The sequence below is a fragment of the Artemia franciscana genome, chromosome 1 (genome assembly GCF_032884065.1).
Source record: "Artemia franciscana chromosome 1, ASM3288406v1, whole genome shotgun sequence".
NCBI lineage: Eukaryota > Metazoa > Arthropoda > Branchiopoda > Anostraca > Artemiidae > Artemia > Artemia franciscana.
Genome location: NC_088863.1, coordinates 56,213,715 through 56,240,529, shown reverse-complemented (window position 1 = coordinate 56,240,529; position 26,815 = coordinate 56,213,715). Strand labels below are relative to the sequence as shown.

The window sequence follows — 26,815 nt, the reverse complement described above, 5'->3', positions numbered from 1 at the left end:
CAAGTTGCTATTGACCATAAATTCTGAGATTTTCAATTGATTTCACAGTATTAAAAAACTAAATATTGAGCTTCCCAGTTGCTGGGAAAGTAATCTGCATGCTTCCACTTCCGAGATGTGGAGGAAGCAATGTCATACGCTTGCACATTAGTTACCGAAAGTTCACAGATTCTATACAACTAAAGGTACCTCAGACTATAAAACATTCTGATGCATGCCTAATGGACGATACATAATATTTTTTACGGGTAGGGCTTGATGACATTTTGAAAATTCTTTTTACTTAAACTATTGCTTGCTTATTTAGAAAAAGAAGCTCTGTCAATCTTAAGTTTTCTTGGTGGATGAAAAAGGATAAAAAAGTTGAGTCGGTAAAACAGTGGTGTGAGGTATCTATTTTACTGGCTCATTTTCCATTTAATTTTCGTTGTTTTTGGAAATACACTGATGGAATCATATGAGGTAAAATCAATCAAAGCAGACCAATCGAAGTCGATAAAAAACAAAAAGAAGTCATTTTATATAGCAAGATTACCCAAAGTAGTTTTTAAATTCCTCCTCTCATCCCAAACACTTTGGCCACTGTTGCCTCTGATCGGTACCAGAACAAGTGTATGGGAGGGTAATCACTCGTATTCCTTAGTTCCATCTTGTTATATCTGTGCATTTATGTCATAGAGCAACTCTTCTACTATCGCAACTCTACTATTGCAACATTCTACGCCGAAAATTCTGTTTATATTTTGGAATATAGGCAGAAAAATCCAGAATTCATTTATTTGTAATTTTTGTTTTCGGCTGCTTAATTTTGAATGCAGGAGGAACTTCCTGCTGGGAGAATTTTCCATTGGAGTAACTTCCCTGGAAGAATTTCCTCGGGTGAAATCTCTGCAGGGGATAGTATTTCTGGGGGTATCAGGGAGAATACGTCTAGCAACCTATTCTTGTCCCAGCATTTAAAAAAAAGAAGACAAGGCGGGGTGCAAAACTACAAAGAAATCTCTCTAATTCTTATTGAGGCAATTATCTTTGCCCCTATTTTGCTAAATAGATTCCGCAATGCCCACAATAGAAACACTAGGCCTAGTCAGGGAGGTTAAAGGTCCAGGATAGGCAGATTTGACCAGATGTTTAACATAAATTGATTCTGGAATACCAATTTAAAGCTCAGTAAAATTGACTTCACTTCTGCTTTGATGCGGTTGATTTTTGACGTCATTTGTTCTACTAAGACGGCAAGATGGAAGACGGCACATCTGTCCTGCATACTATTAATGTTCAAAGACTGAAATTGGAGATGATAGAAGCCTGTTGTAGCACAATCAATGCTTAATAATCAATCTAATGAGGACAAATCTACCGGTCTTCATGAGAGTCAGCAGAAAACAGCAACGGCGAGGACAAGTGTCATAAGAGATGTAATCTTCCTGCTCAACGGAAATCTCTTGACAATTTTAAAATGGATGGAAATACCTAGATTTTATGATATACCACTATGGTGGTGGTGAAGGGGAATATCCACGGTCATATTTCTTTGATCTGGGCTGTTTTTGTCCATCTGAGAAAATACACCTTAAAAACCACAGAAGCGGGCGATCTGGAGTCTTCTATTATAAGTGCCTTTGGTATATACTGGAGAACTAGCAGTCCGCAAAATTCAGAAATGAAACAATCTCCAGTACACCGTAAACCAGGCTCCCACATCAAATTTGATCAAATTGACACCTTTGGTAGTTTGATCAAGTATAAGTCACCCTGAAAACATGATGTCAAAGTAATTCCAGAGAAGTGTCGCATCACCACCTTCGAGGAAGCTAGCCAGTGTTCAAAAGGAAACCTAGCTATCCGATATTAATTCCAATGGGGAAGCACTTGGTGGCTGAAGAAAATACAAAAAACGCTAGAATTAAGAGTAGCTGGAACGTAATCACCTTCTGCATTATTCCATCAACTTAATACCTTAAGCTATTCTTGAGATACGCTTTTTATAAGACCTGCATGAACATTTTGTATTTGGGTTTATTGCAACGCAGCTCTCAACAATCTATGAACATTTTCATCCTAATACTCTTACCCTTTTTGGATACGAAGGGTCAAACATGTCTCTCTTTCCCAATACAAAAATAATTTATATAAACGCAGTATGAATTGCATAGCTTACAGTGGTTGCCCCAAGGGCTATGGGGTTATCATCTTTAAAGGCATTGGTCTAGATTTATTGAACTGTTCAACTATTCCGAACAAAAGAAGTATCTCAATATCTTAATCGTATTTCTCTGGGAGAATACGGGGTGGGGGACCACTTGCCCTCCAAGCACTCCTGAATTTCAAAGAGGACACTAGAAATTTGAATATCAAGTCCTTCCACACAAAGTGTCTCGGTGAAAAAATGTAGAAAATTCCACAGAACGTGCTTCACTTTTTTTCTAAGCATTGCTAATGCACTGCCTTAAATTTGCCTCAAACAATTCTTTTTCCCATCCCATATTTTTAAATATAATACGTTGCAAATTTGTACGACTATGAGACTTTAGTGTAATAAGCTGGGGATTTATGAGGAGACACGGTCTCCATCATATAAGAAATTATTTCTGTTTGTTTTATCACTCTTCACTCTCCTTTTTACGAACTATTTTTTTTTAATTATGTTACTAACGCCACAGCTTAATATACTTTACATAACTTCTTTGGAAGGTGAAAAGAGACCGTATAGTGATTTAATATTGCAATTGGTAAGGAAAACAAAATCAGTGAACCAACCAGTGCAGAAAAAATAATGAAATAATTGAAGAAGAAAGAGCATGCTTTTATTTTAGAAAACTGAAGCTCTACATTGAATATTAAAGCAGATATATTCTGAAAGAACTGCTATAGACATGTTGGCTCTCAACGGTAAAAAATGAATTCCTTAACTTTCAATAATATTACTAACGGCAAGACAAATTTTCAACAATAATTTTGATATTTTTGGCACATAATATACGAACAGTAAAGCAATTTACAATAAAATAAATTTCTTATCGATTATGAAATTAAAACTTTTAGAGCACTTTATTTTAAAACTACATGAGATTCCACGATGCATTCCTTGAATTCAATTTAAAACATATATTTTGAACTTTTTTGGTCATCAGCACTTTAGAAATTTATAAATGAAGACAGATTAATAGGGGTAGTTCAAATATAAAAATCCAAACAATCGTCAGATTAGAATATAAAATACAAATTTACCGAAAACTCTTGTTTTGGGAAGGGCTCTGTAGATTAAAAGCGATTTCAGTGTTGCAGAATTCTGAAGACAAGCTGGGATTCTCGAAGTGCGGAAGGTTTAGTTATAAAAACGTAAAAATTGAAAGGATTAAGAGGAAGAAATCTGAAATTTGTCGAAATTCATGAATTTTGGAAGTGTTTGTTGTAAAAAAATTAACAAAAGTTCTTTTTAATTGTCATACAAGCTGATATTCTTGAAGCTTGAAAAGGAAAACATGAAAATTCAGAATTGTTAGAAGTAAGAAAATGGGAATTTTGTCAATATAGTGAATTTAAAAGTGTTTTCTGAAAATGTTAAAGGTCTATTTATTAAAATTTGAAACTTTAAGCTATTTGGAAGGATGAAAATGCAAAACAGGTCAATATTCTTGAATTAGAAATGCTTTGTTGTCGAAAATCAATACGAAAATACTTTAGTTTTGGAAAACTGTAATTCTTGAAAGGTGAAATTGTTTTTGCAGAAATAGGAAAATTCAGAAAACGGAATGAAGAAAATAGGACATTTCTTAAAATTCTTCAACGGGGAATTTATTACTCTTGAAAATCAACATAAGAACTGATATTCTTATTGTGAGAAAGCTGATATTCTTAAAATATGAAAGGTTTAGTTATAAAGATATGTAAATTCAAAAGGCTAGAAGGAAGAAAATTGAGAAGTTTTTTTGAATTCTTGAAAAAGCAAGTGTTTTATTGCTGAAAATTATCGTTAAAGGCTGAATTTTAGAAAGAAACTATGATTATTTGATTTTTGAAATTTGAGAATTGAAAATTCTAGCAAAAAGATATTAAAATTAAACATATTAGAAGAAAAAAAATTGTTAAAAAAATTATATTGGAAAGTCTTTTTAGTGAAAATTGTAATAAGAACATTAATATATGACACTTTGATACCAATTAATGAAAATTCAAAGGGTTAGAACTCTGAAATTCTTAAGAAATCTGAGATTTTTTTAAATGAAAGGGGTCTGACTTTTAAAGTTTAAAAAGAAGAAATAGAATTTTTTTAATTGTGATTTTTTTTTTAAAAACTTCAAAGACCTTGTAGAGCGAAAGACATGATTAAATCTATGATTAATGGCAAACTTGAGCGAATTCCAAGAAAAGCCTCTTTAATAGACTCATAAAAGTATGAAATTTGTAACAAAGATTAAAATTAATCTCAAAATTTTCCTATCAGACCCTCACAATACATAAATCATATTTTATTAGGCCCCAAAGTTCTGACAATAGTCGTATTATGAAAATACTGTTTAGAGTAAACTGGAAATGATCAGACGTTTCTAGTGTCAGTAGCAGTAGTCTTCTTCTTTAACATATGGAAGAGTTTGGCATATAGTAACCAGACAATACTTAAGTCAAACAAAGAGACATGCTTGATTCTATAAAAAAATATTTTTTTATATAGGAGAGGGGTTTAAAACTTCATTTCAAATTAAAATTAATTTCAACACTCTATGATGAGTAATTGTCAAGTGATAGTTCATAGAAAAAAAAAAGATTCTTAATTTAGACATTGTTTAGGCTAAGGTACCTCGTGTATAAACTTTCATCTTCTGTCAGGTATAGAAAGGTAAGGTATTTTGACAAAAGCTCTCCTTTGGGGTGCAGTCTCTAGGATAAGAATTGTGCAGTCTCCCGTCGAAAAATATCCTTGGGAGGAATTGCTTTCCATTGGTGATTTTTTAAAAAAATTTCAAACGTTTATGGGTGAAGTTGAAAAAGATTTGTTAGTCAGAAAAAGCTTAGTTCTTAAGATTTTGCTCGGCTTGTGATGCTAATCATTGTATGGTGCTAAAAGAATGCTTTGAAGTCACAAGAGTAAAATTTGAAAAAAACTAGTCTTGAAAAAAAATTTCAAATGTAAAAGTGCCGATTAAATTAAATCAGAGGCTTTTTCAGATCTTTGCGCTTGTTGCTAGGATTTTCTTTCATTAGTATTTAGTTAAAAAACGAACTCAAAACAAAGACATGATTAGCCTTGAAAGTGAATATACAATAAGTTAAAGGTAATTAGGCTGTAGCATAGGTTTGTGCAGATCCTTATGCGTTTTTCTAATAGTCGTTTTTTTTTAGAATTGAAACAAAAATCTAGCTTAAAAAAAAGATAAAATCAGTCTAAAAATAAAATATAAGCAATTAAGTGGTTATTCAATTGTAGTGGGATGATCAGAGATCTTTCACGCATGTTGGTAGTTTAGCATTCATTAGTATTTAAAACAGATTAGATTTGAAAGAGCGATAAAAATTATCGCTCTTAATAAAAAAAGATATGAAAGGATGGGATAGGGGTGGAGTTCAGAAGTAAAATCAATTGTAAAATATTTATTTAATAGTATTGAAACAAAAAATAGTTTTTTTTTTATTGACGAGGATACCATTGGAAACTTTTGTTCGCCCAGGTACGAGCTCTGCATGTTGAAAATAAAACTTTGTTTTTCCAAACAAGATCAAGCGTGACATTTTATATCGTTCTCACATAAAGAAATCAAGACAAGCATTACAACGCCTGTTTCTGGGTCATTTGTACCGCCGTTGAAATTGGTGTTTCCTATGTCTGATTTTTCCAACATTGTCGGAATTTTGGCCCTCTTGTCAGACCAAAAAAATACTCAATAAGACGTCAGAATTTTGTCGGAGTTTTAATAAAAAAACAATTAATTGTGTGATTTTAAATTGTTCTCTATTTTCTGTTTTTTACTGGAGAAGTTTTTCAAATTAGCGACATGTGCAGACTTTTCTCTTAGTGATTAAAAATAAATTAATCACTAATTTAAGAAAGGGGCACCTTTGAAAATTTGATGCAATTTTTTCCACAATAAGGAGTTTAAAATACAAGTAGACCTCCTTTATATGGTTGATTGTTGTGATGGGAAAGTGGAAACAATTTTCAACCTAGTTTGTTCGGCAAGATAAAATTATACCTACAGAGAACTGGGTTGGCTTCTGTGCGGACACGTGTAATGCTATGTTTGGCTATGGTTATGCCAAACCTTCTGCTTAAAATAACTCCATTATGAGCACAATCAAAGGCAAATTCATATCTGTGATATTTTATTAAGTGCAGTAGTCATTCAATTCATTTAGCTACTCCTTATGCTTGAAAATAATTGCCAAAGCAATGGGAAGATCTGTATCGCACACTATATAATCACTTCAGCATGAGCGCCAAATGACACTCTGAGTTCGAATTGCACTGGAAGTTTACAGACAGCCATTCCTGTATGTGCTTGCACCAGGTTGACTGTCTCTTAGGATGTGTGTTGATCGACTATTGCATAATTGGGATACGCTAAGTAGCTACTTTTAGGGAGCTGTAGCTGAGGATCTAACTCATGCAAAAAACAGGGCTTCACAAGCCCTAAAAATATCCACTGCTTCGTACTCAGCTTGAATTGTTCTCTATGTGATGGAGCTGTCTGCAGATTTTTCCAAAACGAAAATACCTTTATTTCAAAAATTAAAATTAGAGGTTAAGATACTTCTATGAAATCTGACCATGAATTTCATTAAGACGTTATGTCAACCACGCCATTGAATCTCGACCCTAACAAAGCAAGTGAATACCTTCCAGCTGAAGATGTGTACTTGGGAATGGCAGCTCGAGAGTTCTTCAAAGATTGCAGTCAAATTTGAGCACAAAAGCAGATGAACGTGAAGTGAAAAACATCTATGGATGTGGTCGTAAAATTTGTGGAGGTAGTAAAGCAAATCAAGCAGCGATTTGCATTTGAGAACGAACTGTTTATATTCTGTGAGATCCTTGGCACTACGAAAGCTTTAAACATAGATGCAATTGGTCTTCTGCAAGAGATTCTACACATATATAGTGCACCTTCGTTGGATGGAAGAAAGATAGTAGAGGAATGGTGGAGTTTACTGCTCTTTCATCTTCCGAATTTGACAGATGTCTGTGATTCTCCGCGTCACGTGGCTTCTATAAAAACAGCATTGTCCCAACCTCCTGTCATTTTCGAACGTTGTTGTAGAGTGGTTCTTTTCAACCTTGAAAGATGTTAAAACAGATCAGAGAAACTCGCTAAAAAGTGTGACCTATACCTTTATTGTGCAAACTCGGTTTGGCATGAAAAGAAAAAGACATGTATACTATGCTTTAAAAGTCGATGCCCCCCGCTTAAACCTACTCAAAATTTTAAAAGCCAACGCGACGGCTGAGGAATGCGTTTAGTGTAGTTAAAAAAGTGTAGCTAAAAAGAAAAAAAATGATGAAAGTTTGTTTTGTATTTGAGGAGAAAGGGATTTTAAATGATTATTTTTTTTAAATATATGAGGTTAAAAAAAAAAAATGAGTGTGAATAAGTCGGGATTTTTTTTTAATGGTAAAAAAATACAAGTTACCATTGAGGGAGGAGGAGCTGCAGCACAAATAGCGTAAAAGCTTGTCTTGTGAAAAGAAAAAGACTCCAATGCGACAGAATATTGTCATTTTTTTCAGTTGGAGTCGGATATTTGTTGGAATTTAGACCAGTGTAGTAATGTTGGAAAAACATGTCAGATTTTCTGTGGTTGGGTGCAAAACGAACCAATCAAAAATCTGGTTGGAACTAAGTGAAAACACTAGTTGAAATGTGTTAGCATTAGTGCAGGTTACTGTGTTAGCAGTATTGTGTGCATCATTAGCGTGTTAGCATAGGGAAGAATCAGACACAGGGAAGCTATTTATAAATGAGAATGAATATGACAACTTGGTTGGACCAAACCCCTTTCAAAAGCCTACTTGGTCGGAAGTGACTATTTATGTTGCATTTTCTCGTAGGAAATGACAATCTTTGTGGTATTTTCGTAAAATTCGCGTGAATCTAAATACACACTTTTCTACTAACAGGTATACTATTTAAACTAATTAAAACAAACATCAGTTTGTATATGATACATTTCTGCATTCAAATTAAAAGTTAGCACAGTTAAATAAAAGCTATGCATAAACCTTGGTAATATAATCCCATAGCTTTATCAAGAACGATTAGCAATGTAAATAACAAAGTTTTTTTCTGCATTTGTTCGGTTCTCAGTCCACAAGATGAAAATTGTGAGATCCATATCACCTGTGCAAGCTAAGGGAAGAAAAAGCAAAGCAATGGAAACCAAGATGTTTCTGTTGCTGTATATGTTGCTGACAAGAAAATGCCTGTAGCTCGACTCTAAGACTAACAATTAAGAGCCAATATCAAAGGCTATTTGGGTATTGTTTTAGATTCGTTAGTTATAAGATAGTATTTCAGGAACACTGTCAAGGGAAAATAGGTGTAAAAATCTCCAGCGTGAAATTGGCAAAAAAAAAATATGAAAAACAAGATTCCTTTTGCTATCAGCAATTGAACATAAAAGTAGCTACTAAAATAATACTGGAAAAGACTGTCTCACAAATAAGCACAATATACCCGTGCAAAATATTGTCTCTTAAATAAACTATTTTAAGTTTTATGAATTTCTTCATCATTCTTAGTTGCTTTATAGTTCCTACACAAAGTACCGTTTTGCTGCTGTTTATTTTAAGGGAGTAACTATATTGTATGTTAGTTTTCCTTCAGTTTTTGGATAGAAATATCTGATTTTCTTATGTTGTTTTCTTAATTCTTGTTCTTACTTCCTTTTCCAAATTTGTTCTTTAAATCTCTTTGCGTTTGTTCCATTTTATTAGTTTTTTGGGTGTTTCTTTTCCCATTCTTTTCGGTTTTTATATCTTCGGAAGACGCCTTTTTAGACACAGGGGAAATATTCCTTGTGTTTTCCTTTTTCTTGCCATTTTTACTGGCTTTAGGCCCAATGATTACACAATGGGCGTTTTTATTTGTTTCACATTTGACTTATTAGAAGAAAATTACCAATCTGGAGTAGACTAGGCAAAGTGTAGACGAAGAATTAGAGCTACTATATTCTATTTTGTATGTTAAAATGATTGAAGTAGTGATTGCAAAATATTTCAACACTATTAAATGACTCGTTTCAAATATTATGGCCCTTTCGTTCAAACGACTAAAAAATGGTCACTGTTCTAAACGAAAAAATCGGAACAGTAAAGGAAGAATGAGCAAACATGAACGAAAAGTAAACAAAGAGAAAACGAAGTATTTTTATTATGTATTTCATTTCTTTTTACCATTAATCAGATGACTTTCCCTTCCCACACTATACAAAACCGAGTAAAAGAAAAGAAAAGATAATAGTAAATTTAAAATTTACTGCAGCAAATTACATACTTTGAGGATATTTTTTTGGAATGATTGGTGTCTAAATATTTGCATAAGCTTTCTTGTCTCTGTAATAGCAGTGCTTCATGCATAGCCTATTTACTTCTAAATGAGGATAAACTTTCAAACAGTTCGTGGTAACGAACTGCTTATATGAAAGAGGCTGCTTCCTCATCAACGCCCCGCTCTTTACGCTAAAGTTTTTTACTGTTTTAAAAAGAAGAATTGAGAGAAAGAGTCAAACTTTAGCGTAAAGAGCGGGGCGCTGATGAGGAAGCAGCCTCTTTCATATACGAAGTAATTTCTGTGCGTTTTAAGTTTTAATGTCGCTCCTTACTTTCAGTTAAAAAAACTTGTTTTTTTTATTTAATCAATGTAAAGCTCTTAACTATAAGTTGAAAACAAATTCGGTGAAATTAAATTTACTTTATTGTATTAAATATATCCTTCTGAAATGTAAATTTCAGAAGTTTTAATTAAATAGGTTTTTTTTTTTTTTTTTGCAAGGCCAAGCTTTTGATGGTAGTAGCGCTGGGTAATAATTTGATTAGACGATATATCGTTTTATCGATATTTTTACTGTCGAAATTCGATAATCAATATATCGTCTCTTGTCTTTTAACAAGCCCCCTTAATTGACAGCCCCCTCTCTTGTCTTTTCTAGATGCCCTTTACAAATAAAGGTTGAAATTTGGAAAAAGTAATTTATACCTTGTGCCATAGAGTCCTTGGGGCAAAGTTTGTAAATTATACAATACGTTGATTGCTTTTATACAGGATATATCATCGGGAAACAAGAAAATTTTGATTCTGGGTATGTCCAAAAAGGCTAAGGACATTAAGGTGAAACCTTAGGGAATGTTGAGGGGAATGATGAACTAAATTGAAAGACACTATGCGTATCCAGATTATCAAAATTATGTATCTCACCCCACCCAAGGACCATCTAATTTTCGTTTAGCCTAATATTTTTAGCTCAAATGACAAACTTTGGCAACCTTTCGTCCTTCATCCGCAGAAGGTATGCATTTCAAACTTTCTCTTATAATACCCCTAGAAAGTGGGATTGAATCAAGCATTTCGTAGAGCCTACTGTGAAATACAGTATGTCTATCGAATATCCAAAACAATCCGTAGGCAATTTCTCTGGAAAACATCTAGTAAATCTTCCTTCCTCGTTTCAGAGCACCCATGCTTCAGAACCATAATTGACAATTGTCATCAATGTAGTCTCCAATATTCTAATCTTAGTTCACATACTTATTTTCCTATTCTTCCAAACTTTTTCAACTGTGAAAAAAAACCCTTGACATTCTCGATATTCATTGCACCGACTGTCTTTACGAGTGTAACTACCTAGGTAACTGAAGCTGCCCACTTGCCATTATGACTTTGTCCTCTTAACATTAGTTTTTAAGCCTAATCCTGCACCCTGAACTTACAAAACCTCTAAGAGTCTATTCATTTTGCTAATATTTTCATCAAGGATGCCTCAATCATCAGCGAGATTTATGTCTAGGAGAGTTTTATTTCCCCATAGGACTCTGTATTCTCGCATTGGGTTGGCTGTGCTCCTTAAAACAAAGTCTATCAAAATGATCCATACAAATGTAAATAGAAGGCAACTCTGCTTGACTTCTGATTTAATAAGAAACCAGCTACTAACCTGATTTCCTACCTTCATCGCAGCAGTGTTATTCTCGTAACGTTAGGTACTTCCCCTTTTTCAAAAATCACATTCATAATCTTTAGTAGATATAATCTCATATTCAAACCTCATAACCACCATATTTAAGAAACTTGTTTCCCATACTATCATCATCTGGGGCATTATTTCATTTTAGTCGTTTTAGCACTGCCACTTATTCGTCCTCAAAAAATATATCTCCCTTCTCATCATCAGTGTTACAAACTTCTTCATTATTCTCTATATCTTTTCTTGTAACTTTCTCACGGTTTATCACATTCTAAAAATGTTCTACCCGTCTCTTTGAACTCTTTCCTTATCAGTAATCTATGTCCCGTTCTTGTCTTTAACTAGGACAATTCCAGTTTGACTATTTCTCTCAATTTATTAGCATTCCAATACAATATTTTACTGTTATGTCGTCTAGTTTCATCTTCCCATATCTTCGGCAATTATATCTATGACATCCACCTCACAAGTCAATAATTCATATTTTAAAGCTTTCACTCACTTTTTTTTACATTCTTTATATTTTGTGTAATAAATCACACAGATAATTCTTGTACGTGCCCTTCCTCCTCCTCTATATAAAAAAAAGTGTTTTCACAAATATTTTACCTGCGTTTCTAACTTTATTCCCAATAACACAGTCAGCAACTTCACAAACTATTTTCCTAAAATTATTCAATCCATCTTTTACATTGTAATATTTTAAACTCTACAAGTTAGGATTCAACTGTTCCTGGAAAGTTTCTTTCAAGTTCTCATTCTGAAGTCTATCAACGTCATAGCTTCCTGGGAGGTAGTTACCCTTCCTAAATTTCAGCTTTAAATTAACCCTAGACATTACTTGATGGTGGTCTTTTTTTTAACTTCAATAATAGCGTCAAATTTATCCAAAAAGCTAATCTGCAATATCTTAAGAATGGTCAAAAGCACTAACTCATAACTTCCATATGCCCTCCTGCTACTACTTCGGCGACTCCACACTACTTGTGACTATCACTCCGACTATAATAACTTGCGACTGCTTGCAACTGTGCCTATTTGCGACAACTAATACGCCAACTTGTGACTGGGACTACAACTGCTTGTGATTAGGAATAAATCTTCTGACTTCTTCAGATAGTCACAATTACAATACTAAACAATTTGAAGCTTTCAAGGAATTTCGATGGGGATGTGGAAATAAATCAAAACACGATATTTACACCCAGGTTGTCAAAGGGGTGGGTTTAGAATATCCAAAAATATTTAGGACATTAAGTTTGAGCTTCCGTGGGATTTGGAGTTTGATTTATTTCAACAATAGATCAAACTCCCGCCTCCTTAGAAACACACTTACACAAAAAATACAGCAGCTAAAGAAGTAGTGTATTATACAATAGCTTTCTGTTAATAATTCAGTAGTGTAGCAAAATTAACAATACCTTTGTAGAATTCATCCAAATCGCAAATTAAGAAATATTAAACGTTGGGATTATTCTTGTTTCAGCAACCAGTTACAATTGTAGTAAAATACGACTCCTACTCATATCAGCTTTTAATGGGTGTTTTTACAAAAATAGTATTCATTAAGCATTTACTAGCTTACACATGGTTCGACTAAAATTATTGGAATAGGTAAAATATCACTGTTGAGGCTCATAACCGTTGACATTCCAATTTAGTTTGTCCATTTAGTTTTTGAAATCTCATTACTGTCAATTCAGTTGTATTGATTTTTTAATGTGAGCCTAGTTTAAATCACATTACAGTTCTACATAGTGGTATTATCTTCAAAACTTCATTTATTTGTAAAATAAATAAAGATATTTCGAAATAATAGGCCAATGATTTAAATAACTATAAGTCGCAATAATCAGTAATTAAAACGAAGTACTATGTAATAACTTGTAAAATGTCCAAGTGGAATAAAAAAAAATAATGCTTACGACGATGTTGACTCCTGGCAGATTAAATCCTTTAATACGGTCACTTAGAAGTTCTTCTCCAGGGATAAATCTAAAAATTTCTTCATTTCCTTTGTACCATTTAAGTGAATACAGACCCTCATCATCCAAGTCGTACTGACATTCAAGAAGAGCATCTTTTCCTTTTAAAACGATTGAAGGGACTATAATATCCACTAACAATTTCATAGCATTTGTGAAAAGACCTGAAAAGTAAAGAACACTTAAGGATTTCTTTTGATGTTTCATATCTTAACTTCTTTTTTTTTCAGCAAATGTAATCGTCCATAGTAAAATTAAGTGGTAATATAAGGGTGGCCTTTGTGAATAGTAACCGAAACTCTAGAAGAGGTAACTTTGGTAAATTAGATTTTGATAAGATGGTCGAAGGGACTATATTGTCCATCAAGAATTTTACAGCATTATTTTGTTGAAATACAATGTTGACTAGAAATAAAAACTAAAAAAAAAGATGGTGAAAAAGCTACAATATTAACTTGCAATTTCATAGTATTTGCGAAAAAAAACGGAAAAAGTGAAGCAGTAATAGGGATGTCGTGTTCGTTTAAGCAGCAACTCAGCTCAATAGTTACTCAAAGTTTAGAAAACGAAATTATGATACCAATGCCTATATCAAAAATTTTTTATATTGATTTTAAATATGTAGGTTACATCAAGTTTAGTCTTACCCATCAAAAGTTACAAGCCTAAGAAAATTTGCATTATTTTCTAATAAAGGGGGAAATACCCCATAAAATTATTAGAATCTTAATGAAAATAACACTATTAGACTCAGCGTATCAGAAAACTCTACTGTAGTGAAGGTTCCAAACTCCTATCTTCAAAAATGTGGAATTCTGTATTTTTGCTAGAAGAGACATCACGGATGTGTTGTTTTTTCTTTGGGGGGGGGGGGTGATCGTTTTGACTCAGTGGTCATAGAATGTTGCAAGAAGGCTCATTCTAACAGAAGTTAAAAGTTCTAGATCTCTTTTTAAGTGACCGAAAAAACTGGAGGGCAATTAGGCCCCCTTCCACGCTCATTTTTTTTCACTGTCATCAGATCAAAATTTTGAGATAGCCATTTTGTTCAACATAATCGAAAAATCCAATAACCATGTCTTGGAGGACGACTTAATACCTCACAGTCCCCAGAGGAAGGGCTGCAATCTATGACTTTGCTCATTGTCTAAATATAGTATTGGTTATGGGGAAGTATACAGACTTTTAAGGGGGATTTCTTCTGGTTGGGGTAGGGGGTGGTTTGGGTGGAGGGATTTACATGGGAGGATCTTTCCACGGAGGAGTTTACGGGGGGAAGAGAATTTCCATGAAGGGAGCGCTGGATTCTCCAGCGTTATTTAAAAAAAAAACAATATAAAATCAATTAAGAAAACAAGTTTTTTCCGCTGAAAGTAAGGAGTAATATTACAACTTAAAACGAACAGAAACTATGTATATGAGGGGATTTTTCTCCTCCTCAATACCTCACTATATATGCTAAAGTATTCTTAGTAATCTAAAAAGAGCAATTTATTCTAGTAAAACGGCCTTTGTTATTTAGAGGGCCATTCTCATAGAACTAGAACAAAATTTGAACTCTAGTATAAAGAGCGAGGTATTGACGAGAGCGGGAACTCCCTCATATACATAATAAATATATGCAAATATCAAAGTTTTTTTTATGTAAGTTAATTTGTAACTTGCGTATATTTGTTACTAATAAAAACGTTCTTAAATGAAATTAAAAGTTCTATTGGCCTTATTAAGTAACCCAAAAACATAGGGCAGCTAGACCCCCTCCCATGCCCCTTAATTCTCAAAATCATCCGATCAAAACTTTGAGAAAACTATTTAACCAAATAAAGTAAAATTAATATGCAAATGTCGTTTTAATTATTCACGTAATGTGAGCCAAAATAAAACATCCATTAATTCAAAAACGTTTAGAAATAAAAAAAAGCTTTGTTAACTGAAAGTAAGTAGTGACAATAAAACTTAAAACGATCAGAAATTATTCCGTATGTGAAAAGGGTTGTCCTCTCCTCAACGCCTCGCTCTTTAAGCTAAAGTTTCACTCTCACAACTTTACTATTCAAAACAATAGAAAACTTTTTTAATCTTTTTTATTTAATTCCTTAAGTGTTTATTTTTAATAAGTGTCATATCCAGTATAGTTCTTATTGACCTGTATTCCATAAAATCAGTTCTTTTAGGGAATCAAAAACGGCAAAATAAGAGTAACAGTCGTGGATAGAAACCATAACTGTAAAAAAAGGGAAATCTTGATGAACAAAATAATAATTTTCATAACACCATTAAAGAGACAAAAATATCCACTAGAAATTTCTTAGCATCGAAGAAAATGACTGAAAAAGAACAGTAGAATTAGGGATTCTTTAAAAGTTTCATTCAAAGAGATATATTGAACATCGTCTCTTTTTTGCTGGTATTTCCCCGAATCAATTCATTCATGGTAAATTCGCTAATATGAGAACAGCCCTCATTAATAGAATTGAGATGAGGATAGCCTGAGCATCAATATATTAGACCTGTTCTGATGTTGACGACTTGCCTAATCAGAACCGTGATTGCAAACAGTTATGCAGGTTGAACTTGAGGAAAGGTGCCCTTGAGGAAAATATAGATTAGTTAACAGCACAACACTGAGCTCGATTTTGAGTCTCAGGTAATTATTCAGAATTTCGTTCGTTTCGGTAGGATTTATTTGGGCTGATAAATATCTTTTTAATAATAATATTAACTATAGTTGCCTTTTCCACAGCAGTAAAATATTTATTGACATTAATATACGATGAGTCACATGTAATAGGTTTGAGATTGCTTATGCAGGATGTCGACTCCTGTTGATAAAACATCATCACTAAGTGTGGGAAACATTGTTGTGACCAAGATAACTTTGAAGACCCACTGCCTCTCCATGACGAAAGTATAATAGTTCAAAATAGGGATGAAACCTTTTAATCGAAAGTGGACAGATATAAAAATTATAACTGGATATTTTGAATATATATGCAGTGTTCATCATCAGCAGTAAAACTTGAATTTTACTGCTGAAGAAATTCATAGAAGTACATAAGTTGAGAGTCCTAGATAAAATGTTAGCAAACTGAATGATTTGTTGGAGGCTGTAGGACTTCAGGGTGCAAGAATATCTTTCAAAATTGATGTTTATGACACCCATGTTTATAATGAGAACAAATTAAGGCGAAGAGCTTATGTCGGGGAGCAAGAATATCCATCAAGTACAAAGCTTCACTAGCCTGGTTATCGTTATACAGTAAAGTCAGTGATGACGCCTGGTTCTGAAAAAATGGGAGTTTGTGGATGCAAAGAAGATGCAAAAAGTAGAATAGGTGACGCTCATGGTGTTTATTTTACAGTTGAAAAAAACTTGACATGATAGAAAGATAGGTCTTTTAATCAGGACTAGAATATTGTAACCTACAGTAAAGTCAGTGATGACGCATGGTTCAAAAAATGATTCCTTCGAATGGCAGAGGCAGTTTTTTTTTTTAAGCTTTCCAGAGGAATTGCCTTAAGAGAGTCTTAGGTACCCGTTTGACTGCCCCTATGCTGAAGAGCAAACTATAAAAAAAATTCAGTTTTATCATACTTTTTTGGGCTATAATTAAATAATAGCTGAATTGGCTAGAATACCTTTCACGGACGATAGATTACCAGATATTGTTCTTTTTTTCCACCTGTCAGGAGCCAAGGATTAGTAGCCTGTCTAAGAATGGGGCATGAAGAAGTCATAAGAAAGAGTTTAAAGTAAATCAAAACTTGATGGGAGAGAATAAAAATTGAAGTTTTTAATAGATTGGAATGGAGGAAGAGCATGTGTAACAGTGTTGGTTTCAGAAATATTGGCACTGTATTGAGTTTTAAGTAGTCAGTAGTAGTTTAAGCAGTATGACCAAAACTCTAAAACAGGCAATTTTGATAAGCAGACCGTTAAGTTTTGATAAAACAGCAGGAGGAACAACAATATACACAAGGGTTTTAACTGTATTTTTGAAAAGAATTGGAAAAGATCATTTTTTTCTTTAGAAAAAATACGTGAAGTAAAGTGTTTTTGCTATCATATCAGAAAAAACAAGTCGTTGATATTTAAAAACAGTAATATAAGTCTGATCCTTGTGAATAGACGTTAAAACTCTAAAAAAAACAAATAAACAAGAGCCAAAAGCTCATATGGCACTTGTAACGAGGTCGGAAGAGCCAAGAGCTCATATGACACTTGTGACGAGGTTGGAACCTAACATTAGACCACAGTTAATGTTATGTTAATGTTATGTTAATGTTAATGTTAACATTAACATTAGTTACCAGAGTTAACGATTTTCTGTTCTTTGTTTATTGGCAATTATTACAAAGATAAACTTGCAAATACAGTATTCCTGTAGTCTCTTTTTTTTCGGTTCTTTATGAACCGAAAAAAAATTGCATTCTTATTTATTTAATTGTTTAAGTGAAAACTCGAACAACTGCTTATGTCTTAACATATTAAGAAAATCCGGGGACTCAATTTAAAGGAAAAAAAATCTCCATATGCAGATATGCAGTTTTAAAGGGGGTGCCCAGTTTGAAAATATGGAACGTGTGTGAATAACCGGCAGAAAATGAGCAAAAAACGTATTGTCACAGAGCTCTAGAAAGGGTAGCTTTCCAAATTGCTGTAGCAAAAGACAAACACTATCATTAGTTGGCAGTAAAAAGGGTTAAAAAGTGACTGAAAGAGTAAAATTATGGAAAAATATACTGTTACATCTTGCTACTAAATAGAGGATGGAAACAAATGTATATATCATTGAATAGATACAAATCTAAGTTGTGCATTAATATTTTTATTATGAAAATTATCCAAGGTTAAAGAATTTAAGATATTAATTAATTTACTTATTTGCAAGGTTATCTTTTTGAAAAGACCATTATTCTATTTTGTAAAATCTATACCTTTATTGTTTCAACTTCAATCATATATTTTCTTATTCTTTTTTTTTTTTTTTTCGGTTCTTATTCTTTATGAAATCTAGTGTATTCTTTTTTTTATTGTTTCATTGTTGTGTTCTTGTCAAATTTTCTTTTTGATGTTTTGTCTTTTAGTACATTTTGGAGAAGTGATGAAAACCTTTTCAGAAATTAAATTGAAAAAACAGGCTTTTTTAACTGAAAGTAAGGAGCAACATTCAAACTTAAAAAAAAATCAATATATGAAAGAAGCTTTCCCCTCCTTAGCATCTCCGTCTTAACGTTGCAGTTTTAATTGTTTTAAAAAGCAGAGTTGTGGCCAAGTCAAACTTTAGCGTAAAGAGTGAGGCATTGAGGAGGGTACAGCCCCTTTCATATAAGGAACACTTTCTGTTCGTTTTAAGTTTTAATGTCACTCCTTACTTTCAGTTGACAAGTGAGGATACTGACCACTATACTACAGAGGACTTTATAGATTCAAAGCTCATATGATACTTGATAGTAAATTCTTATCTACAGTGCAACTATAAATAAACTTGTAATTTTTAAGGGAACTCAGCGATAAGACTGAACAAAAATCTCTTATAGGTATATAACGTTCAGAGGCAGCATTCATGGAATACAAAAAAGTAAAAAATATAAAAGGGAAGGGGTAACCATTTTTTCCATTCTTTCTTTAATGGAGACACAAAAAGAAATATATTCTCTCAAAGCCTAGAGTGGGGGCTTTTTTTAATGAAACCCCCCCCCCCCCAAAAAAAAAGTTATTTCAAAAACACGGAGGAGGCGTAAGTTATCTGCGCTCAAGATTCCCATGTTTCCAACATTTCTATTTCCCCTTCCACCCCCCAGCGTCCCCGGATCGGATCTCAATTGAAGAATGAGCATCTGAGACAAAAGATCTTTCTATAAATCAAGTTACATTAATTTCATCATACCCCAAAATAATCATACCCCAATTTTCCTAATTGGTAAAATAATCATACCCCAATTTTCACGATTTCACCTTCCTCCACTCCCCCCCCCCAGATGTTCGAATCGGGGAAAGGGCTGTTGTCAGGTCAATTTGTGTAGGTCCCTGACACGCATACCAATTTGCATCGCCCTAAAACGTCCAAAAGCACTGAGAATCTCCTTCCCCCAGCTCCCCCAAAGAGAGCGGATCTGGTCTGGTTATGTCAATCAAGTATCTAGGACTTGTGCTCATTCTTTCCACTAGGTTTCATCCCAATCTGTCCGCTCTAAGCGTTTTCCATTATTTACATTTTTCCCCTCCAACCCCCCTCCCGAATTTCTCCAGATTCGGTCAGAATTTAAAAAAAGAACTTTGCGACATGACTTCCTTCTAAAAAAAAAAAATTATTAAGAACCGATCACCCATTCGTAAGTTAAAATATTTCTTTTTCTTATTTAGTATTTCTTATTTCTTTTTAAAATATTTTTGTCCAATTTTTCCTCTCCCTCCAGCCCCACAAACGGTCATTTCTGGGAAACGACTTTTATCAAGTTTGTGCAGATCTTTGACACGTATGCCAATTTTCATTGTCCTAGCACGTCCAGAAGCACTGAACTCGCCATAGCACTGGAAACCCCAACTCTCCTAAAGAGAGTTGATCCGATCCAATTATGTCAATCATGTATGTAGAATTTGTGCTTATTCTTTCCATCAAGTTTCATCCCAAAATCTCCACTCTAAGCGTTTTCCAATATTTCTATTTCCCTCCTCCACCCTCTTATTTCCCCGCATCCGATTCGAATCAAAAATGAAGCATCTGAGACATGAGATCTTTCTATGTATCGAGTTTCTTTAAGATCCAATCACCCATTCGTAAGATAAAAATCACTCAAATTTTACGATTTCCCATGCCTCCAGCCCACCTCCCCCTAAGCGTGTCGAATCGGAGAAATGACTATTATCAAGTCAATTTGTGCAGGTCCCCGACACGCCTACCAGTTTTTATCGGCCTAGCACATTCAGAAGCACCAAACTCACAAAAGCACTGAAAATACTCGCCCCTCAATTCCCCCAAAGAGGGCAGATCCGGTGTGGTTATGTCAATCACATATCTAGGACTTGTGCTTATTCTTCCTATCAAGTTTCTTCCCGATTTATCCACTCTAAGCGTTTTCCATTATATCCGGTTTCCTCATCCGACTCCCCCCAATATCACCGGACCTGATGGGGATTTAAACCAAGAGCTTTGAGCTTCGAGGTCCTTCTAAATATCAAATTTCATCAAGATGCAATCATCCGTTCGTAAGTTTAAAATACCTCATTTTTCTAAATTAACCGAAATAAATACCCCCCTACTCCTTAAAAGAGAGGAGATCCGTTCCGGTTATGTTAATCGCGTATCTAGGACTTATGCTTATTCTTCTCACCAAGTTTCATCCCAATCTCTCCTCATTAAGAGTTTTCCAAGATTTCCGGTTTATCCCTCCAACTCCCCCCAATGTCACCAGATCTGGTCAAAACTTGAAGCACTTTGAAGTGCGAGATCCTTCTAAATATCAAATTTCATTAAGATACCATCCCCCGTTCGAAAGTTAAAAATACCTCATTTTTTCTAATTTTTATAATTAACCGTCCCCTCCACTCTCCCAGAAGGTCGAATTGGGGAAGAGACTATTTCTAATTTATTTTCGTCTGGTCCCTGAAATGCCTGCCAACTTTCATCGTCCTACCTTATCTGGAAGTGCCCAAAATAGCAAAAGCAGATACGACAGACAGACAGACAGACTGACAGAAACAGCGATTCTTATATATCACTAGGTAAATATCAAGTGCCATAAAAACAACAGATTTGACAAACAAAATTATCGATTTTGGTAAAGGAGACTCTAATAGCTATTCTCGATTTTTTAGTCTGATACCCTACAGAAATTAATACTCTAAGAAAGGCAAAATTATAAAAAAAAAAACAAACAAAAAAAACGCTTGGTTTTGATTGACTTATCGGTGGACTTTGATATCCTCAATGTCGTTACACTTTTGAAAGGAAATGAACAAGTTAAGCAGGATTAGCAATTTCTTTTGAAACTTCTTCCTTGAAAGATATACATTGATTAGCCTACAGTCCCTTTTTAGCTGGTGTTTCAGAAAATGAGCTGTTAAAAGTACAAGTGGTAATTATAAGATTGAACCTTGTGAATAGAAACCTAAACAAGAAAAAGACAATTTTGGTAAGCCATACGGCTAGTTTTGACAATACAGTCTAAAGAATCATGATATTCACTAGTAGTTTCAAAGCATTTATGATAAGCAGGGATAAAATAAATCATGACTAAGGATTTCTTTCAAAATATCTTCCTTAAAAGGGTAATAATGAGTATATTCTCTTTATTTGCTGATACTCTAAAAATAAAGCATTTATATTAAAAATTTTAATATAACGGTGTGCGATGTGAACAAAAATTGAATTTCTTCTTTTACAGAACTCATTTTTTCTTTAAATTTAGTTATACTTAAATATTTCAAGAAACCTAAGTTTTCTCTTGCTAATTAAAGTGGAAAATAATTAATTTTATTTGAAGCTTTTACTATTAGAAACTTATTTAATGGAAACCTAAATTTGAATATATTATGTCAAACCATTTTCTTAAGGGAGAGGGTTATTACAACATGAGAAAATTAATTAAGTAGTTTGAATCTAAAGTGCCGAAATACTAGGAACAATATAAAATTTCGAAGGAGGGCCATCCCCAAAGGTTCACTTCCTGTGTATGTCCCTGGCAAACAGCCTCAATTGTCAAGTAAATTATTTTACAAAAGGAATTGTTAGAATAATTTGCAAAGCATTTTCTTACAAATTTAAAACAAAACGGATATCATTTTCATGAAAACTGGAAAATCCTCGAATTCAGGACAGAGCTTGTCCCGATGCCTCAGGATGGAAGTTTATGCAGCACTTTATTGAAGTGCAAATAAATAATTTTCTTTTGAGTAATTTTATGTAGCTTTAAGCTAGCTACTAGCGAATATTCATTTGATGAAGCACAGTTTCCCCATTTAGGTTTTACTCTTTAGTGAATAGTTTGAACGTTATTTAAAAATAATTCTCCCCACGGAAATTCTGCAGTTTTTATATTTCGTAACTCACATTTAAGATAATAAATGCAAAACAATCACCGTATTTGCATGGGCGTGGTTCAGTAAGATATTTTAAGCGACCTTTAACCGAAAATGTGAGCTCCACCCATTGGAACAGATAAAATATTATTAAAGGGACATGCCTTCGTATTTGTTTATTTGCAAATCCTTTGTTTTGCTTTACCTAAAATAAAATTTTAGGTAATCTCTCAAATCTCTAATCTCTTCAAAGACATCACTTTAAGATCTGGATAGATATTCTACACTAAAAAGCTATATACTCCCTTTTTCAAAAGAATAATTCCTCCGCCAACATCGGCTACAATACTTTGTTCAGTGCTTTTGTTTCAAACATGAATATGATAAAAAATAAACCTATAGATTTTACTTTTAAATATGTTACTGCTCCAAATAAGTTTTTTGATTTCATTGGGTTGGGACTTATTTGAAGTTTTGTTTATATTCAAGTTTTGTATTCTTTATGTCTGAAGCTTAAAAATCTGAAGCAACAGCTGCAGATATATACAACAGCAATTAAGAGTAATTGTGTTATTTGACATGCCTTTTCTGATGCAACTTCGGGAATAAGGAAAAATGTATTTGGCTTAAAAAATGGCAAACCAATGAAACTAAAGAACACTTTTCAGTACTGAAGAATAGAAAAGTACTGTCTTTTTTTTCTCTTTGATATCTGTTAAACAGTTTGTCAGTTTTTGGACTCCTGGATTCATTTTTGATGAATCATACCTCGAAGCGAACCGACTATTTCAATATTTTGTTCATAGAATCGACTGTATTTAAAAAAAAATTTCGACACTTACTCTGAGATTTTTCTCAAGAAGAGACCGTTTTGGTGTGTTGTGCATTTTTGTGGTGTTAAAAAAAATTTCCGAAAAAGTGGTTTTTCAAAGAAAAGTAAAGGCAATATTAAACTTACGTTCAGCAGATACAAATACCAGTTAAAATTCAAACTAGAAACGATAAGAAATTACTATTAAAGAATAAATGAAATCCGAAACAACATAAATTAAATAAACAATCATATGAAACATACAATAGGTATTATTATAAATGAATAAACAAATCTCTAGACGAGTGAAACTTAAACTTAATATGCAAATAACGCTTAAAACGAACAAAAATTACTACAAACAATAGTTTGGGTCATCCCTCCTTCTCTTGCTGTAAAGTATAAAACCTATTGCGTCATTGGTGGTTTACTGAAGAAACGAGTTATATTACAGATAACCTCTATTGTACTTATCACAACATTAAAAATACACACGAATTAAACATAAAATTAGAGTAGAAATAAATTTTGATTTGACGAGCTTTCAGCCATTAATATCATTAATTATCAAATTTCAGGTTAATTTTATTAGTTCTTTCCAAGATAGTTCAAGACAAATATAGTTTCGCTACAAACAAGAGTTGGATACTGTCCGTTTCCTTATCAGTGAAAGTCTAAAGCCTACTCCGTTATTGGTGCTTCACTTAAAACGAATTGTATTACAAATGATTTCTTTTTAAGTTATTACAGCATTGAAACTGGAAATTACTGAGAAATAAATCTTCAACTGATTGTCTTTGAACAGTTAATAGTAATATATTTATAAAACAGTCAGTTTGAATTTATTTGTACTTTCCAAGAATTTTCAAGGAGCCTATAGTTTTCACTAAAGCGCTAAAGACACAGTAGGGTTTTAGACCTTTACAGTGAGAGAAGGAGGCAAAACTCAAACTCTTGTTCGTAGTGATTTGAGTTCGTTTCAAGCTTGATTTCCATATGCAAGTTCAGTTTCACTCGTTTTAAGATTAATTTTTTCATTTATATTAATACCTATTGTATGTTGTTTGCTATGATTGTTTATTTAATTTAAGTTTGTTTTGGGTTTCATTTATTCTTTAACAGTCATTTCTTGTAATTTATTCATTTATATTGGTACTTGTTGTATGTTGTTTTTTAGTATGATTTATTATCTAATTTCTTCTTGTTTTTGGTTTCATTTATTCTTTAATAGTAATTTCTTGTCGTTTCTAGTCTGAATTTCAACAGGTAGGGTAATTCTACCTTCTAATCTTAAGTTAAATATGGACTTAATTTTTCTTTGCAATTTTTTTTCAGAAAGTTCTTTTAAATTAATTTTAGTTCGTTTTTGATTGCAAAAGGTTTCAAGTTTTTAAAAAATACCGTATTTCAAAATCTATTTTCTTTTCAACATCAAACTTTTATCAAAGTATCAACACTAGTATCAAGTACCAAAGTATCAAAGGAAAGAAAGCATCTAAGTATCCAAGGTATCAAAATAAACAAAGTATCAAATTAACAATAATAAGGTCCGTAGCTCAGAACCATTTCCCTGGGGTTGGAGGGGGAGGGGTCAAACCTGGAAATATGTTTATTTGGCCTTTGAACTCTTTTGACTAAAATTGCTATCTCGAAATTTTGACCAGATGCCCTTTGGGAAAGTGGTGCGCAAGCTTATTGCCAATTGATCACTTTTAACTCTCAAAAAAGGAACTAAATGTTTCAATTTTCGATCAAATCAGCCTCCTTTAAAGTTAATACGATAAGCCCTTACACAAAACGCTTTCATTCTAATAATGGACAACTTACATAGGTTACAATCTTTTGTCTGGAAGCTATAAAAAATTTCTCGACCCCTAAGCTAAAAGAAAATGAATTTAGGAGTATTTTGTACAAAATGGCTGTTTCAAAGTTTTTATAAGTTGCATTTGGGAGAAAAAGACACAAGGGGGGGGGGGGGGCGTTTTACTTTTTGATCATTTTTGATTCTTAAAAATGGTGTAATAAGTTTTGAGTTTCGATTGAATGCACTTCCTCAAAAGTTTATATGAGAATGCCTTCTATAGAAGTTTTATGTGTTTATGATGGGATGCTAGTATAACTTACAGCCCTTTACTCCAGGTATGGGGAGGGGAGTTCAAACATGTAACCATATCTATTTGACATTTGGACGATTTTGAACAAAATAAATCACTCAAAATTTTGACCAAAGTATTTAAGAAAAGGAGTGTGGGGGGAGGAGAAAGGTTGCCTACCGTCTGATTGCTCTTGGCTTTTAAAAATAGAGATAGAACTTTCAGTTTAAATCAAATGAGGCTTTTCCAAAGTCTCCACGATTGCCTCTTCGACAAAAACCTTATATATGAACAATGTACAGCTTGCATAAATAACAGCCCTTACCCTGGAGGAAGCAAAAGGTTTTGTCAACCTCCGAGGAATAATTATTTTAATTACTTCTTCTCTTGACTATTTCGGACATAATGGCCATCTCAAAGTTTTGATTTGATGCGTTTGGGGAAAAGAGCGTGTGGAAAGGGGGGAGGGGCTTGATGCCCTCTAATCACGTTTGACTCTATAAAAGTGCAATAGAGACTATTTATTCTTCTGGAAAAAACTTGGAGCATTATTGCCTTGGGGTTGATGGGGGGGGGGCTAGTTACCATCGGATCACTTTTGACTCTTAAAAAGGGAACTAGAACTTCCAACTTCTAATCATTTGACTCCCCTCCAGAATTTATACAACCACATGTTCCATCAAAACCTTATATGCCCCTGGGACATAAGTTAAAAACCCTCTACCGAGTTTTGAGGGGTAGTGGGTTTATGCGAACCCCGAAGTTTTGTCATCCGATCGATGGAACATTTCAAACGAAATGGCTTTTGATCAGATGCATTTGGCAAAAAGAGAGTGGTGGGGGGAATGTGCACGCTGATCAATTTTGATGACTCTTAAAAGAGTAAATAGATCAATTTCCAATCAAATGAGCAACATCCTATGTTTATGACCGCCCCTTAAAAAAAACCTTATCAACCCCAGGGGAATAGCTTCCAGGGTATAACTTACAACTCCAGTCCCCAGGCCCAATATGGGGTTGTGTCAACACCAGAGTTCTTGTTATCTGATGTTTGAACAAATAAAAAATTGCTATCTCAAAATATTGATCTGATGTATTTGGAAAAAAGGGCAAAGGGAGTGGGGCTAGCTGCCCTTCGATTGCTTCTGCCTCTTAAAATGGGAACTAGAACTTTCAATTGCCAATAAAATGAGCCCTTTCTGTAGTTTTTACGAGTGTCTTCTCCACTAGAACCATAAATACCCTCAGGGCATAACTTAAAACGCTTGCCTCTGGGCCCTGGGGGTCTTGTCGACACAAAAGTTTTATCATTTGAACATTGAACTATTTTTGACAAAATGGCTATTTCAAAATTTTTATCTGATACATTTGGGGAAAAAGGGCATGAGGAAGGAGGCTGGCTGCCCTCCCATTACTTTTGACTCTTAAAAAGGGAACCAGAACTTTTGATTTCCAATCGAATGAGCCCTTTCCAGAATTTATACGACCATTCCTTAAATATGAAGTGCCTCTGTAAAAAAAAGATAAATAAATGATAAAACATTGAAGCCTTATGGCTTTTACTATAGGCAACGCTATATAGTTATCAAACAGTTCGTGGTAACGAACTGTAGTAAGGAGCGACCCGGCTCAATAGTAAACAAAACTATTTTAAATATATAAGTTTCATCAAATTTAGTCTTTGTTGTCAAAAGTTACGAGCCTGAGAATATTTGCCTTATTTTGGAAA

The 26,815-nt window shown here is 33.6% G+C and overlaps 2 protein-coding genes across 5 annotated transcripts in view; one reads left to right on the top strand and one right to left on the bottom strand.

Annotated features, from left to right (window-relative positions):
- Positions 1 to 6,903, top strand: part of LOC136042655 (protein N-terminal asparagine amidohydrolase-like) — a 29,748-nt gene extending 22,845 nt beyond the window's left edge. Inside the window, exon 5 of the mRNA XM_065727645.1 lies at positions 6,782 to 6,903. Within this exon, the coding sequence (XP_065583717.1) occupies positions 6,782 to 6,903 (122 nt within the window). The remainder of the gene's footprint in view (positions 1 to 6,781) is intronic.
- The window catches only part of LOC136031546 (uncharacterized), a 611,644-nt gene that overhangs the window by 533,678 nt on the left and 51,151 nt on the right, over positions 1 to 26,815 (bottom strand). For all 4 annotated transcript variants that reach the window (XR_010618532.1, XM_065711218.1, XM_065711229.1 and 1 more), the window contains one exon: positions 13,101 to 13,324. Coding sequence is in view for 3 of the 4 variants with exons in the window: in XM_065711218.1 (XP_065567290.1) it covers positions 13,101 to 13,324 (224 nt within the window). In the remaining variant the exon portion in view is untranslated. The remainder of the gene's footprint in view (positions 1 to 13,100; positions 13,325 to 26,815) is intronic.